The 14,055-nt window shown below is 44.1% G+C and overlaps 1 protein-coding gene across 14 annotated transcripts in view; it reads right to left on the bottom strand.

Annotated features, from left to right (window-relative positions):
• ZBED1 (zinc finger BED-type containing 1) overlaps nt 1-9,868 on the bottom strand; it is a 404,682-nt gene extending 394,814 nt beyond the window's left edge. For 2 of the 14 annotated variants that reach the window (XM_033947474.1, XM_033947476.1), the window contains exon 1: nt 9,457-9,793. Coding sequence is in view for 2 of the 14 variants with exons in the window: in XM_033947481.1 (XP_033803372.1) it covers nt 9,457-9,835 (379 nt within the window). In the remaining 12 variants the exon portion in view is untranslated. Of the gene's footprint in view, nt 1-8,729; nt 8,939-9,205; nt 9,343-9,456 lie in introns of those variants that run through there. The other 12 variants (XM_033947468.1, XM_033947480.1, XM_033947481.1 and 9 more) reach the window with 11 other exon arrangements.
• Nucleotides 9,869-14,055: the final 4,187 nt, after the last annotated feature.

The raw sequence follows: 14,055 nt of genomic DNA, 5'->3' as shown, positions 1-14,055 counted from the left end.
TCATTCTCGTCACTCTTCTATTGAAAAGATATGAAGTTTCAGGAGGAAAATATAGGTTAAGGAGAAAAAGGAGGTCAGGCATCAGTTCCCATATACTGGCAGAATATGTTCACTAAGATGCATGCTGACAGAAATGTATATTAACAATTAACAGTGACAGATTAGTTTAGAGCTTTGTTATCAGGGAAAGATGTGCACGTGACTGTATTCACACGGTACCAACAGTGAGAATACACAAAACAATTATTTTCTAGAAGCAGCACTATTTTCTGAAAACCACAAAAGAGAACAGTACCCCTGAGCTGAGCGATAACAGTATCAAAACAAAACAGAATCCATGGACACAAATCCTAACTCAGACCAGCATACCAGCATCTACTGAAATTTAAAAAAAAACAAAAATCGACTGTTTCTTAGTGCTCACGGTTAGGGGTCATCAGATGAACAGATAGGAACGTCGGGGTTACCAAATGAAAAGACAGGCCGCAGATCTTTTCATAAACTGACGTCGCAACAATCCAATTGCTGTTATAACTTAGGTTTATTAGCAATAAACAAAAGGCAGCTCACATGAAACAACAAAGTACAGCACATTGGGCTAAAAGGATAACATACATACAAAGTGTCCAGCTTCTGTTTATGGATCTGTTCTCCCTCTCTCCTCCCCCCGCCTCTCCGGGCTATGGCAGCCGGCATGCCACTTATATACTTTAGTTCAGTAGCCTAGGGTGCCATCTAGTTACAGATTACATACTCAATTTCCATTGGTTTGTCACATGCATCATTTCTATTGGCTGTATGGTCTATACACTATCATGGGGCCATATTGAAGCATGACATCACCTAGTGTCAAAACTGACTTTTCTATTTCCCTGATACTGCATTCTTAATACTAAGGCAATAATTGCTGAGGACAGGCTTCCCCTGTCCTGAGCTTGATTGTAGTTCTGTCAATAGTTCTGATAATTCTTTGGTAGGACATTTTATCCTGTACTGTTGCTTGAGTTTATCCAATGATGTCACAGTCAGCAGATCTCTGCCAGTTACTAGAGAAAAGGTGAATCTCTCATAGAGCCTATTGTCTCCTCCTCCTCCCTTCCCCCTCCATCTATTCCCTTTCTCCCCCCCCCCACCCAAACACACACACCATCAGCAGCACAGCCTTCCCAACTCGTTGCTCTTGCCAACGTCAGGCCTTCCTCTCTGCCGGGTCCCGCTTACTTCTTGGTTCCACAAAGGCAGGATCCGGCAGAGAGGAAGGGCCGACGCTGGCAAGAGCAGCGTGTTGTGAAGGTTGCCACTGTAAAGTTCCCAGATCATAATGATGCCAACCCTCGGAGCACCCCCTTATGGGTATGCACTAATCGATGAGGCCAATTTTTTCCCGGATTGAATCAAGTTGAATCGGGATGCTCTAGTGTGAACACCCCATAGGAAAACCTAAGACTTAGGTGGCCAGGGCTAGAAAATCCCAGGTACTAGGTCACCTGGGTAACTAAAATATAGAATTTGGTGCTTTCTGCCAAACAGAGAAGGCAGAACCAGTGGAAAGAGGATCTGCACAGATAAGAAACAGCAGCAATGACAGAGGCCAGAGCAAGACACTGAAGAGCAGTCACTGGGGTGGGTATAAGAATAAGTGTCCCTAGACCAAGTCTAAAGAAGCACATAATACTGGGGCAACTGCCTACCATGAGAAGCAGCATCAGCCAAGGCCCTAAAAAAACTAAATAAAATGAAAACTTTCTCCTATACCTTTGATACCTAAGAACTATGACCAGTACAAACCTTTCTAGAAAATTTTGAGTGCCTGCTTATTGCAAACCAATCTGACTATTCCAGGTTTAACACCACTCACTCATGTTTTCTGAGCTGCATACTTGTAGCTGTCAAAGTCTTACCTGCTGAACTCATCTTAAAGATTAGAAGGCATCATAATGCTCTACAGTAATATCCCAAATCCTTTTGGCTCTTGCCAAAATCTGACAGCAAAGCTGGGTTTCTAAAGAGTAGAGCTTCCCAAACTGAGTCAGGACCCAAATGAGCAGTGGAATAGCGAAGGTAGGAGGCGCCTGGGGCGGTGCTGCCCCCTTCCACGCCTTCCTCTCCACCAATACCCCTCAAGCCACATTTACACCTCTCTTCCCACCCCCATACCTTTTTTAATCTTTGCCAGCGCGAGCTGCTTCTTCAGCCTGTTACTTGCACCAGCGTTGGCTTTCCCTCCTGGTCCTGCAACCCGGAAGTGATTTCAGAGGAAGCGAGGCTGGCACAAGCAGCAGGCCAGAGTAGCTGCTCATGCTGGTGAAAATTTAAAGAGGTGAGGTGTCGGCATCCCCACCAACATCATGCCCGGAGTGGACCCCCCCCTTCTACATCACTGCATAGAGGTCATGAAACCTTTTTGGGTCATGACCTGGGTGGGTACCTTATAGGAGATCATTTTCCTGTACTGTACGGAGGTCATACACTTCCCAGCCTCACAATTTAGGGCTGACTGGTGAACACTGTTAGAGTTCAACTCCTTGGTTAATACAATCACCCTTGAAATTTCTTTTATATACATATACAGATGTACATGCCAAAAAACATTTGCAAACAACTGCAAACACAAAGTCATAATACAATAAAAATATGTGGCACTTGTTAAAAGGACGCGTCAGCGGCTCTTTCACGCTGCATGTAGCTGACCCAGAAACCTTCTCTCCAATGTCAGAGCTGACATCAGAGGGAAGGCTTGTGGGTCAGCCACATGCAGTGTGTGAACCACTGCCTGTGAACAAGAAAGAGAGAGAGGGGACATGATCTGGGACAAAGGGAGAAAAGGGGGGGAAGGATGAAGGAGTGCTTTGGGACATGATTTTGGGACAAAAGCTAGAAGTCAAGGAAGGGGGGCATGAACTTGAGACACAGAAGGGAGGGAGGAAGGGGGTACTAACTTGAGACATAGGAGGGATGGAATAGAAAAGGAGAATTGTTGGGCATGAGTGTGTGAGTGAGAGGGAAAGAAATGGTGGACATGGGGAAAGGAAGAAAGAGGAAAACTGGGCATAGAGAGAGAGCGGAGCGAGGTAGAGATGCATAGGGAATAGAAAATGAGAGGGAGAAATGTTGGATATGATGGTGGAGAGGGAACAGAGAGACAGATTGAAGGGGATACAAGGGGGAGGAATGTTGGATATAGTGATGGAGGGAGAGGTGTGGCATTGTGCTGGAGAGGGGTGATAGGAGAAATGGGTATGAGGCTAGTAGACAGTGGTGAAAAATGCTGCACATGATCCAGACAATGAAATGCTGGATGTGGCAGTAGAGGGAGTGGGAAAGATGCACTCCCTCTCTTTCATCACTCCCTTTGCAGCAAGGGAGGGAATGAGAGGACAGTGTGCGAGTGAGAGACATGTTACCAATGGGGGGTGGAGAAGAGAGGAAGAAAAGTTGGACTCATGAAGGGACAGAGATGCTGGTTGGGTGAAGGGAATGGGGTCTGGAGGAGAGGAAGTGTGCAGGAGGCAGAAATAAATATTGGATGCACAGTCAGAAAGAAGTGCAACCAGAGACTCATGAAATCACCAGACAACAAAGGTAGGAAAATGATTTCATTTTCAATTTAGTGATTGAAATGTGTCAGTTTTGAGAATTTATATCTGATGTCTATATTGTGCACTATATTTGTCTATTTTTCTATAGTTGTTACGGAGGTGAAATTGCATATTTTAAAGTCATCTGCCTTGACCTCTTTGAAAAAAAAATAACCCCAAATATAAATGATAATTAACATTTTCTCTGTGTACAGTGTGCTTTGTGTTTTTTAAAATTTCTAGATTTTAAAAAAAATTTTAAGATTATATTATGTGTATATGAAAAAAGGATAAAGAAATTGCATTACAATTAGTACTATTTTATGGGGGTGGGGTCAGAGGCAGAGCTTGGGCAGGGGTACCCAGTTGATATTTGTTAGACTTAGGGGGTACTTGGCTTGAAGAAGTTGAGAAACTCTGGTATATACTACTGTACTGGCTTTAAAAGAACAAATCACACTTAAGGTTTCATCTTGATGCTGCACCTCTTTAACAAAGGGAAAGGGGATGAGATTTAATATACTATCTTGCTATGATTAAAATAAAAATGGTTTACATATATACATGCATTTATTTTGTACCTGGGGCATTGAAGAGTTAAGTGACTTGCCCAGTCACAAGGAGCTGCAATGAGAATTGAAACCTATTCCCCTAGTTCTCAGGCCACTGCACTAAGGCTACTCCTTCACTTAACAATATTATTTTGTCTTTGGTATTTTACGATTATATTGCATTGTGTGTATTTTTTTTTTTTGTTGCCCATTTAGATTAATTGGATAATACAGGATTAAAAACTGATAAATACATTAACCCCCCTTTTACAAAACTGCGATAGCAGTTTTTAATGCAGGCCGGTGCACTGAATGCTCTGCACTGCTCCTGACACTCATAGGAACTCTATGAGTGTTGGGAGCAGCACAGAGTATTCGGCGTGCCAGGCTGTGCTAAAAACCGCTATCGCGGTTTTGTAAAAGAGGGGGGATAAATAAACAAACCAGACTTTATAAGTTTCACTATGAAGCAGTTTTGGGACAATGCCATGAAAGACACAAATATTTCTATTTATGGAAACTCAAGTTCAAAGAAAAGGTAAAAAATCAGAATAAATCGGTCAATGAAATCAAAACGACCTGAATAAAATGAATCACAGGCCAAACACATTGACAAGAAATGCAGTTAATCTGCAACAACAACAAAAAAAAACTTTACCTTGCAGAAAATGTTATTTTAGGGGCTAGTGAAAGCTACTGCAGGATCAAAGGTTTTTGTTGCTTAAGCCTCACAGACTAAAGGCCAACCTAGCAACTGTATGAATGGAACTTTCTCAAAAACACATATAGCCTTGGGATTACACAGAACAACATACCAATCCTAGAGGGCACAAAATGAAGAGAAACCCAAAATATTCACTGCAAATAAACAATGAAATAAAATATCTATGTTTAATTAGGAGGGAAAAAAATAACAATTATTCAGAACCCTACTGGCAAAAAGACCACATCCAACAATTTTTGCAATCATGTGTAAGACAGGGCACAGCCTTTATTGGCAGTATGCTCCTGTCTGATACATAGTCTGGCACTGATGTTTTCTCAGCTTCAGTAACAACTGATTTTGTTTGCAATTTTTCTTGATGGCAAGCGCCTGGATTTGTTTATGTTTCTGTTATTCATGGCAATTTTGAATGAAAAAAATCCTTTGTTACTTTTAACACTCTATGGATTGTGCCTCAAAACAGGGGGTTACCAAAGGATACTGTCTATGGAAGCAATTATGTTCTAAAATAAACATATCAAATGCTATTTTATTAAATACTGTTCACTGGCACAGAGTATTAGAGCTATTTAAGACTTAATTAAGATCCTTATTCACTATGAATGCCTGCTATAACTATGCAATGGGACAAATCCATTACTAAGGGGGGACCTTTTACTAAGCTGTGTTAAGCAGCTAGCAAGGACCAATGCTAACTTCTAATGCACATTTAAAACTTTAATGCAGCAAACCCTAGTGCACGCTAACTACTTAATGTGCTGAGCAGGTACATAAGGGATGGAGCACAGGTGCAGACATTGGACCCAACTAACGGACAGTTCAGTATTGCACACTAGCTGTCACAACTGCTGATAGTGCAGCTGCATTCCCTGGACTCCCGATTCTCCCTTCCATGTCCAGTCATCCCCAACCTCCATAAAAGGTTTGCTGATTGCCCCTTTCCCCCCCCCCTAACACATACAGTGAAAGGTCCTCTGATTTCTCCACCCCCACCCCCTCCTATTGCAGACCCTCTGAACACCCTATCTAAGATCCTAGGCCCTGGAGAGAAAGCCCTGTTCCCCAAGATTAAGCCTTGACCTCCCAGATCCTGAATCTTCCCCTATTCTCCCAGAACCTAGCTGAGGGTTTCCTTGGAAGTTTCTTGGTGGCTGGGTGGCAGCTAACTTCTCTGCTACTGCCTAGCACTGTGCCTGTATCCAAAATTGCTATCATTACTTCTTGTGGTCAACTCAGGGGGACAGAAGGAATTTATTCTCAGGGGCCAGGATCTTGGACGGGGAATCAGAGGACCTTTCACTGTGTGAGGGGATCAGAGGGCTTTCCACTGAGGAGGGGTTGCCTCCTCAACAATGGGGCTATTTTAGCTGAGACAGAACTGTTTTATATGTGGTGCCTGATGACCTATGTGGTATCTCTCTGCCCTGTATGGTAAACAGTGAGCAGATACTGGGCACATTTACTGCAAAGATTTTACACTTACACTTATTAATTTTTGCCTTTAAAGTGCAGTAAGTACAAGCTGCACTTTAGTAAAAGACCCCTTAAGTTTTCAAGAAGAGAGTAGACATACGTACTCATCCATGCATGGAAAAATCATAAAACTGCTGAACTTAAAAATCCAAGGTTCAACTTCAAGATCTGTATGAAAGTGTAATTTGTTGAAGCTGTTTTGGAAGTATATAAATTGACACTTATTTCCCCCTTTAACTTTTTAGCTTCTCTACTATATGCTTCTGTACATGCTGCATGAAAAACTGTATTTAAGATTTTTTTTGTTTTCCTTTATAAGCAAAAAGGGCCAACAGCGCTGGATCATATTTGTCACTCAATGTGATTCCACATTTGGTACTGTAAAAATGCATAGTGGAAATATTGAGCTTTGTTAGTCTTGTCTCATCTAACCTTGTTTCAACTTTTCACGCACTGCCTTTTCTTTGAAGTTGAGGAAAGTGAGGTTACTTAAAATTAACTTTGGTTTTCATTTTCTGGTGGCAAAATGCCAGCCTTGTCCTTAAAGAAGTACAAGTTAACTATTTTCCTCGGAAACCTGCACACACATATACACACATTAATTGGATCCCAAAATGTTTTATAAAAAATTATTATTTTGTGATTTAGTGGGATGTGAAAGTTCCCAGTCTTTGACATACAGAGAGCCTCAAGATAAAGTACAAAACCATGCATTCCAAACATTCCAAGTAAAACATAAAAAGGGAAAATCTTTTAATGCATCTAGCCCACAGATAAGAACTAGAAAGGTCACACTCTGTCTTTGCCTCCCCCTTCAAAAAGCAGGTGAAAACCTGACTCTTCTCTTTTAACAATATTGCGATTATTGACTGTCACTCGCACTGCATCAGGACTAATTTGTCTTGCACACTCTAAGACCAATTTATATGCCTGTTTCAACTGTACATACAATCTTCTTTCAACCTAACTACACTAATACAATACCTTTGTCTTATCCATCTTGCACATCTCCTCTATTGTCTATCCAGATGTTTCATTTGTATTGTGCTGATATTACATGTATTATTTTTCTGTAATATGACAGCTCATTCATGTTTTTAATATGTATAGTTAGCCTACTTTCAGGTCTCTCTTATGGTTCACTCTTATTATAATATAAATGTGCCTACTATACACTGCCTCAGGTGAATCTTCATAATGAAAATCACTAAATTTAATAAATTAGTAACAATATTCATATCAAAAGTACTTCTATAAAGCCTTCATTACTCAACTAGCATTTTGTTATATAAAACAAGATGAAAAACCAGCCAAGAAAACGTATGACAAATGTTTTAATCCAAGAATCGAAGTTGGGAAGGAGAAAAGTAAAGATTCCAGAAAAAAAAAAAAGAGATATGTTCAGAACAATACAGGTAACAACCTTGATAAATCAATTGCTCGTTATAAAAGAAGAAAGGGTTTTTTTTTATATATATAATAAAACAAACCCACCACCTAGGAACAGGGTTAATTTGGAAAGGACAGTGCCCTGTATTTCTACAAGGAAATTAAAGCCTCCTAAAAGGAAAAAAAAATTTACTTACAACAACTTACTTTTTCTGATTATACTAGAAAGAAATATTTCACTTGACAATAGGCTAGATACACTAAGAGGTTTTGTCACAATATCTGTTGAGCAAATGGTTAGTAGAAGGTGCCATCTGACAAAGTTACACACACACTAGAGAAATAACAAGTAGTAGCAGAAATGACCCTCTGTACCCATAAATAAAATAGTACTACTGAAATTTCTCCCTATCATCTTCAAGCTGTGCCTATTCTTAATTAACGTTTTAATTTTTGATATTTCTAACTTCATGGAGCTCCATTTACCAGCCACTGATCCTCTATCTCCAACTGTAAACACCACTGGCCTATTAGGTTAAAGGAGTACCAAAAGCATTTTCAAAACCAGGACAATAAAACATTGTGTTTTCACCATCATAAGGAGCTCGTAGTTTTGGAAACATATGGTTAATATGGCATTGCAATGTGTGAACTAGGCTTCTGATAGACTTATGCCACCCACCATTACCTAGGGCTCCTTTTACTAAGCTGCCATAGCGTGCTTAGCGCAGAATTGCCGTAGACGCTAATGCCAGCATTGAGCTGGGGTTAGTTCTAGCTGCATAGCGTGGGTTTAGCGCGTGCTAAAATTCTGCGCATACTATTGCAGCTTAGTAAAAGGAGCCCTTACTTACAAGCATCAAGTTACAAAATATTATAAAAGGAATCATTTTTATAACCGCTTCCAAACTCAACCCATAATGATTAAAGGGTTCGTTTTAAAGTAGCAGTCTAAGAGAATGAAGTCATCCTTTAAAATATATATTTTTTTTAAGTTGCATAAAGAGAACATACTTCTTACAAAGCTCAACCTTTGAACACTTACTACTGAGGAGAAACCCCCACTATTATTAACATTATACTAATCTACAATCATTTACTATAATCATTGACACAGACAGCAGGTCTCCCTCGCAGCAGCCAGGGACCCCGGCCATACTTGCGCGCGCCCCCACCCCGCGCTCAGGCTCGCGGCGTAGCTCCGCCTTAAAACAGCGCGTGCGCGCCTCCGCAGCCCCCCTCCCCACATAGGGGCTCTATCGCGAGCTCGCGCCGCCACAGCTCTGCCGGGCAGCCGACGGGGCCCAGTCCTGAGTCACGAGGGGCGAGGGGGGAGGGGAATCATGGCGGAGGGCTGTCAGGATCGCGGCCAGCCAAGGTCATATCGCACGTCGCGCTGGCATCCCGCGGTCGCACCATTGTAATCTCCAGTCCTTAGGCGACTGAGCTACAAAGTGGGCGACACCCCCATCCCCTGGCAGCGGGCTAACCATGAAGCGGGCAGCGGCTCGGCGCGTCTCACGGCCACCACCAGCTCTCCTCAGGTGACTCCTCCGCAGGGAAAACTTTCAGCGCCTGTCGGGAGAGGCTCTTTCCTCCTCCCAGCCGCGCGCGCACCCCCGCCCCGCGATAGGAGGAGATATTGCGGCCTAATCCTCCTCCTCCTGCTGCTCCTCCTAACCTCCCCCCCCTCCCCCTGTGGGTGAGCGCAACGGCGGCGACAGGGAATGACGGTTCTGACCTGGTAAAGCAAAACGGCGGCTGAAGAGTTGCGCGAGCAGCGCCCAGACGCCGGCGGCGTAGACCCTGAGGAGCGGCGGCAGTAGTGTCGCAGACAATAGCGACATGGCTGTCCTCGCGGCTGCCCAGAGGGGGCAGGGGAGACGGAGAAGAGTGGCGCGAGAGAGAGCGCGTGCAGCCTCCTCTCCGCCGCGTGACAGGCGGCGCTGCGGAGCAGTCTCACACCCCCCGGCGGAAACGCGCGCCGCGGCTCCACAGTTCCGGCCCGAGGCACTGGGTTCCCCCCGATCCTCCCTGCAGGCCGGTGCCTGCGAGCTGTCACAGGCCAGGCGTCCTCGGCCATCTGCTGTGCTGACCCGCCTTAAGCTGAGGGAGAACATGTGTTTGCATCTTTCGAATTCTTGGTCATATGTAACCATGTCGTGAGCTCCCAGTAATTCTCCCCCCTCCCCCAAAAATCGATTTTACAGTAACTGATAACAGAATCTGTCAAGGATGGGGTGATACTAGACCATTTTGCTTATGGGGAGAGTGATGTCTGATGGCCTAGTTCAGTGGTCTTTGCTAATTTTTGGGGCCACTTTGGATTCTAATGATCTGAAGAAGAGCCGCCCAAAGTCTTCCAACGCGGGGCCTTATCACGGCTGACCAGGGTGTGTTTAAAACCTTCAGCTTTCTTTGGTGAGGGGTATCAAAGTTGGGAGCATTTGCAAATGCATTCTCTTTTGCCTATTGAGAAATGTCTTGTCATTCAGGCATGTTGTACTCCTGGTGAATTTTTCACAAAAATTTTGAAATTTCAAAATTCTGCAAAATGTTGCTAAGTTTATTTGTCGTGTTTGCATAGGAATTCTCCAGTCCTGAGGCCTGAATTTCCTCTCTCAGATTTCAGCCTTTTTCTCCTTGGTTCCCTCTTTCACACCTCCTGCAGTTCTGTCTCCCTCTAAATCCCACCCCTCTCTCACTTGCACCCTGAATCCCCTACTTGGCCCTCATAGTCTGGCATGTCTCTCACTCTCTGATCAAGCATCTCTTTCTTCTCATCCCCTTTCCCCTCTACTAACTTGTCCATCATCCATGTCCCCTCCCCTCTCCTTGCAGGTTTAGTATCCATGTCCCCTCCTCTTCATCCGCCCCCCACCATGGAGCTAGCATCCATAGTCCCTCCTTCCCCCTCCCCCATATTGTGATTTAGCATCCATTCCCCCACCCACGCACGGGTCTGGCCTCTCTACGACCGAACCCTTACTCCATGAGATCCAACATACCTCCGGCCTCCCAGAACAGCAGCAATGGTGCCAGGCTGCTCGTGGCCGACCCTGCCAGAGCCTTCCCTCTAGCGTGTTTGTTTTGTGTATGTATCTTGTAACCCATTCTGTGCTCCTGGGGAAGATCTAATCTAATCTTCTATTTGAGTCGCACAAACCTATACAAACTAGGCGACTGAAGAGGAAATAGGGAGGGAAGGGGACATGTAGGAGGAAAGGAGAAAAGGCAGATATTAATTGTCAAAGTTTTTTTTCGGAAGAAGGAGTAGTTAGCCTCCTTTCTGATAGTTTCTGGAAGATCGTTCCAGGTTTTTACCCCCAGATAGGTTAGAGGTTTAGCATGGAGTTGAAAATTTGCTTGTAATGAAGGTTCCTTATGGGTGATAGGTTCAGTTTAATTTTTGGTAAGGATTCTTCTGGATGTGGATCAGGTCACTGAGAATATCTGTATAAGGGGAGTAGCTGAGTTTTCATGCAATTTGTTGTGGAGGATACATGATATTTTGAAGGATGGGTAATAAAACTAACTAACTAAATAAATACATCCATCTACAGCAGTGCTCTTCAACCTTTTTACCCCTATGGACCAGCAGAAATAAAAAAAATTATTTTGTGGACCGGCATCATTCCGCAGACCGGCGGTTGGAGAACACTGGGCTAAGTTGTGTGCCAGACCCCGCCCATCTCTACCCAATCTCTTGCCCTAGACCCCGCCCCATAGTACTAATTGTAACACTATTTTTTCCGTTCATTTTTCATATATACACACAATATAATCTTATTAACAATACATAATGGTTAACCACAAAATTAAACTACACAAAGTAAACTGTATGCTTCTCAACATTCACTCCTATCAGAATACAGATAACCCCTATGCAAATACAGGACCAAAAACTAAAAGTACCAACAAACCCTAAGATGCAAAACTCTGCATGCAGTACAACCCCAGAGAAAAAGAAACAAATGCATTTCTTCTGACAGCAGATGTAAATTCTCAAATGCATTTCATCGGACAGCAGATGTAAATTCTCAAAATTGACACAATTCAATCACTAAATTCAAAAATAAAATCATTCCCCCCTACCTTTATTGTCTCCCTCCCTCCATGCTATGCCTTACCTTCTGGCCTGCTCCTGCCTGGCTGTTTTATTCTGCCCCGGTGTTATCTTCAGGCCAGCTCCCTCTTCCTCACTGATGCAGTGCACAAAGCTGCAGGCAGCGGTTCCTTGCACGTCCCGCGCCTCAACTGCAAGCCTTCCCTCTGATGTTGCGACATCAGAGAGAAGGCTTCCGGTTCAGGCGCAGGATGCACATAGGAGCCGCTGCCTGTAGCTTTGTGCACTGAGTCAGTAAAGAAGAGGGAGCCAGCCCGAAGATAACGCCGCATCGATCGCACCACAGACTGGCAGTTGAAGAACACAGTTTTGGGCCTGATGGACATGTCGGGCTGGCTCCCTCTTCTTTACTGACTCAGTGCACAAAGCTACAGGCAGCGGCTCCTATGTGCATCCTGCGCCTGTGGACCGGCAGGAAATTTCTGTGGACCGGTGGTTGAAGAACACTGATCTACAGGAAGTGATGCAGCAGAAGGAAGGAGCTGGCTGCCACCATTGCTGCTTTTTTGGGAGGCCCGTAGGTATGTTGGATCTCATGATGGGAGGCCAGACCCACGTAGGTGAGGAGGGGACATGAGCAGGGGCAGAACAGAATGTTTGTGCAGAATTCCACCACAGAGTAATGTTCATCCTCACATCCACCTTACCCCTTCAGTCCTGAGCAGTTTTTAGCGCTAGCCACAGTGGTAACAGCTTAGACGCTCATAGGAATTCTGCCATTTTGCTGTCCTAACTTTAGAATCTTAACTGGTTAGCAGTCTTGATTATGGCCTGTAACCAGTTAAGTACTGGTTCTTCCTAGGCTCTGCACAAGCTCCACCTACAGACTGCCCTAACACTAACCAGAAAGTGCAGGGTCAATCTGGTGATATTCATTGGCACTCTAGTTAATATCTGTAATTAGGCAAACAGGTAATTTAACCAGGCAGGAACCTATCTTGCCCAGTTAAATCACTTTGAATATCAGACAGAATATTTTTATAGTATATATCAGTGTTCTCTCCAGAAATTTTTTCCAGCCGAGTGGCATGAAAAAGTAGTCGGGTGGGACGGTGAAATGTGGTGGTGGGGAAAATTAAATGTACATTAATTTTTTTAGTTCATTATTTTCCAATGCTCAATATGACTTCCATTTATATTTGTTTTATTTTTCAAAGAGGTCAAGGCAGATGACTTTAAAATATGCAATGTCACCTCAGTAGCAACTATAGAAAATTAGACAGATATAGTACAAAATATAGACAGACAGCAGATTATAAATTCTCAAAACTGACATTTTGATCATTAAATTGAAAATAAAATCATTTTTCCTACCTTTGTTGTCTGGTGATTTATTTAGTTTCTGGTTGGTCTTCCTTCTGACTGCATCCAACATTTTTTTTTTTTTTTTTTTTTTTTTGCCTCCTGTATGCTTTCTCTCCTCTGGACCTCATTCCCTTCCCCAACCAACATCACTCTCTGTCCCTCCATGAGTTCAACTTTTCTTCCTCTCTCTTCCACCCCTATTGGCAACATGTCTCCCTCTCTCTTCCTCCTCTGTTATGATCTTGCATCTCTCTGTTCTTCCTCAGGGTCTCTCCCCCTCTGTCTCTTCTGTCTGCACCTCCCATAGTCCAGCATCTGCCTCCTGTCTTTCCCCTTTGGCCAGGCCTCTTTCTTCTGCTTACAAACCCTCCTCCCCCCCTGTTCTTCCCCAGGTCTCTTTCCTCTCTGTCTCTTCTGTCTGTACCTCCCATAGTCCAGCATCTGCCTCCTGTCTTTCCCCTGTGGTCCAGGCCTCTTTCTTCTGCTTGCAACCCACCCACCCCCGTTCTTCCTCAGGTCTCTCCCCCTCCCCCTCTGTCTCTTCTTTCTGCACCTCCCATAGTCCAGCATCTGCCTCCTGTCTTTCCCCTTTGATCCAGGCCTCTTTCTTCTGCTTACGGGTGGGGCCTTGCCTCCTCTGCTTCCCACACCCAGCAAGAGAGATCATCCACGCTGTGACTGCCGCTTGTTGAAGACCAACCTTTAAAGGTAATTACAGCAGCCTGCAGAGGATCGCCAGTGCTATAGCGAACCTAGCAGGCTGCCAGTGGCCTCCGCAGCATGTTTCCTCTGCTGCAGTTCTGCCTCCTCCTCTGACGTCAGGGGGCAGGTCTGCAGCAAAGGGAACGTGCTGCGTAGGCCGTCAGCAGCCTGCTAGGTTCGCTTTAGCACCAGCAATCCTCTGCAGGC

The sequence above is a fragment of the Geotrypetes seraphini genome, chromosome 6 (assembly GCF_902459505.1).
Source record: "Geotrypetes seraphini chromosome 6, aGeoSer1.1, whole genome shotgun sequence".
NCBI classification, from domain to species: Eukaryota; Metazoa; Chordata; class Amphibia; order Gymnophiona; family Dermophiidae; genus Geotrypetes; species Geotrypetes seraphini.
Note: the sequence above shows the minus strand (reverse complement) of the source record. Positions and strands in the feature narration are given on the sequence as shown.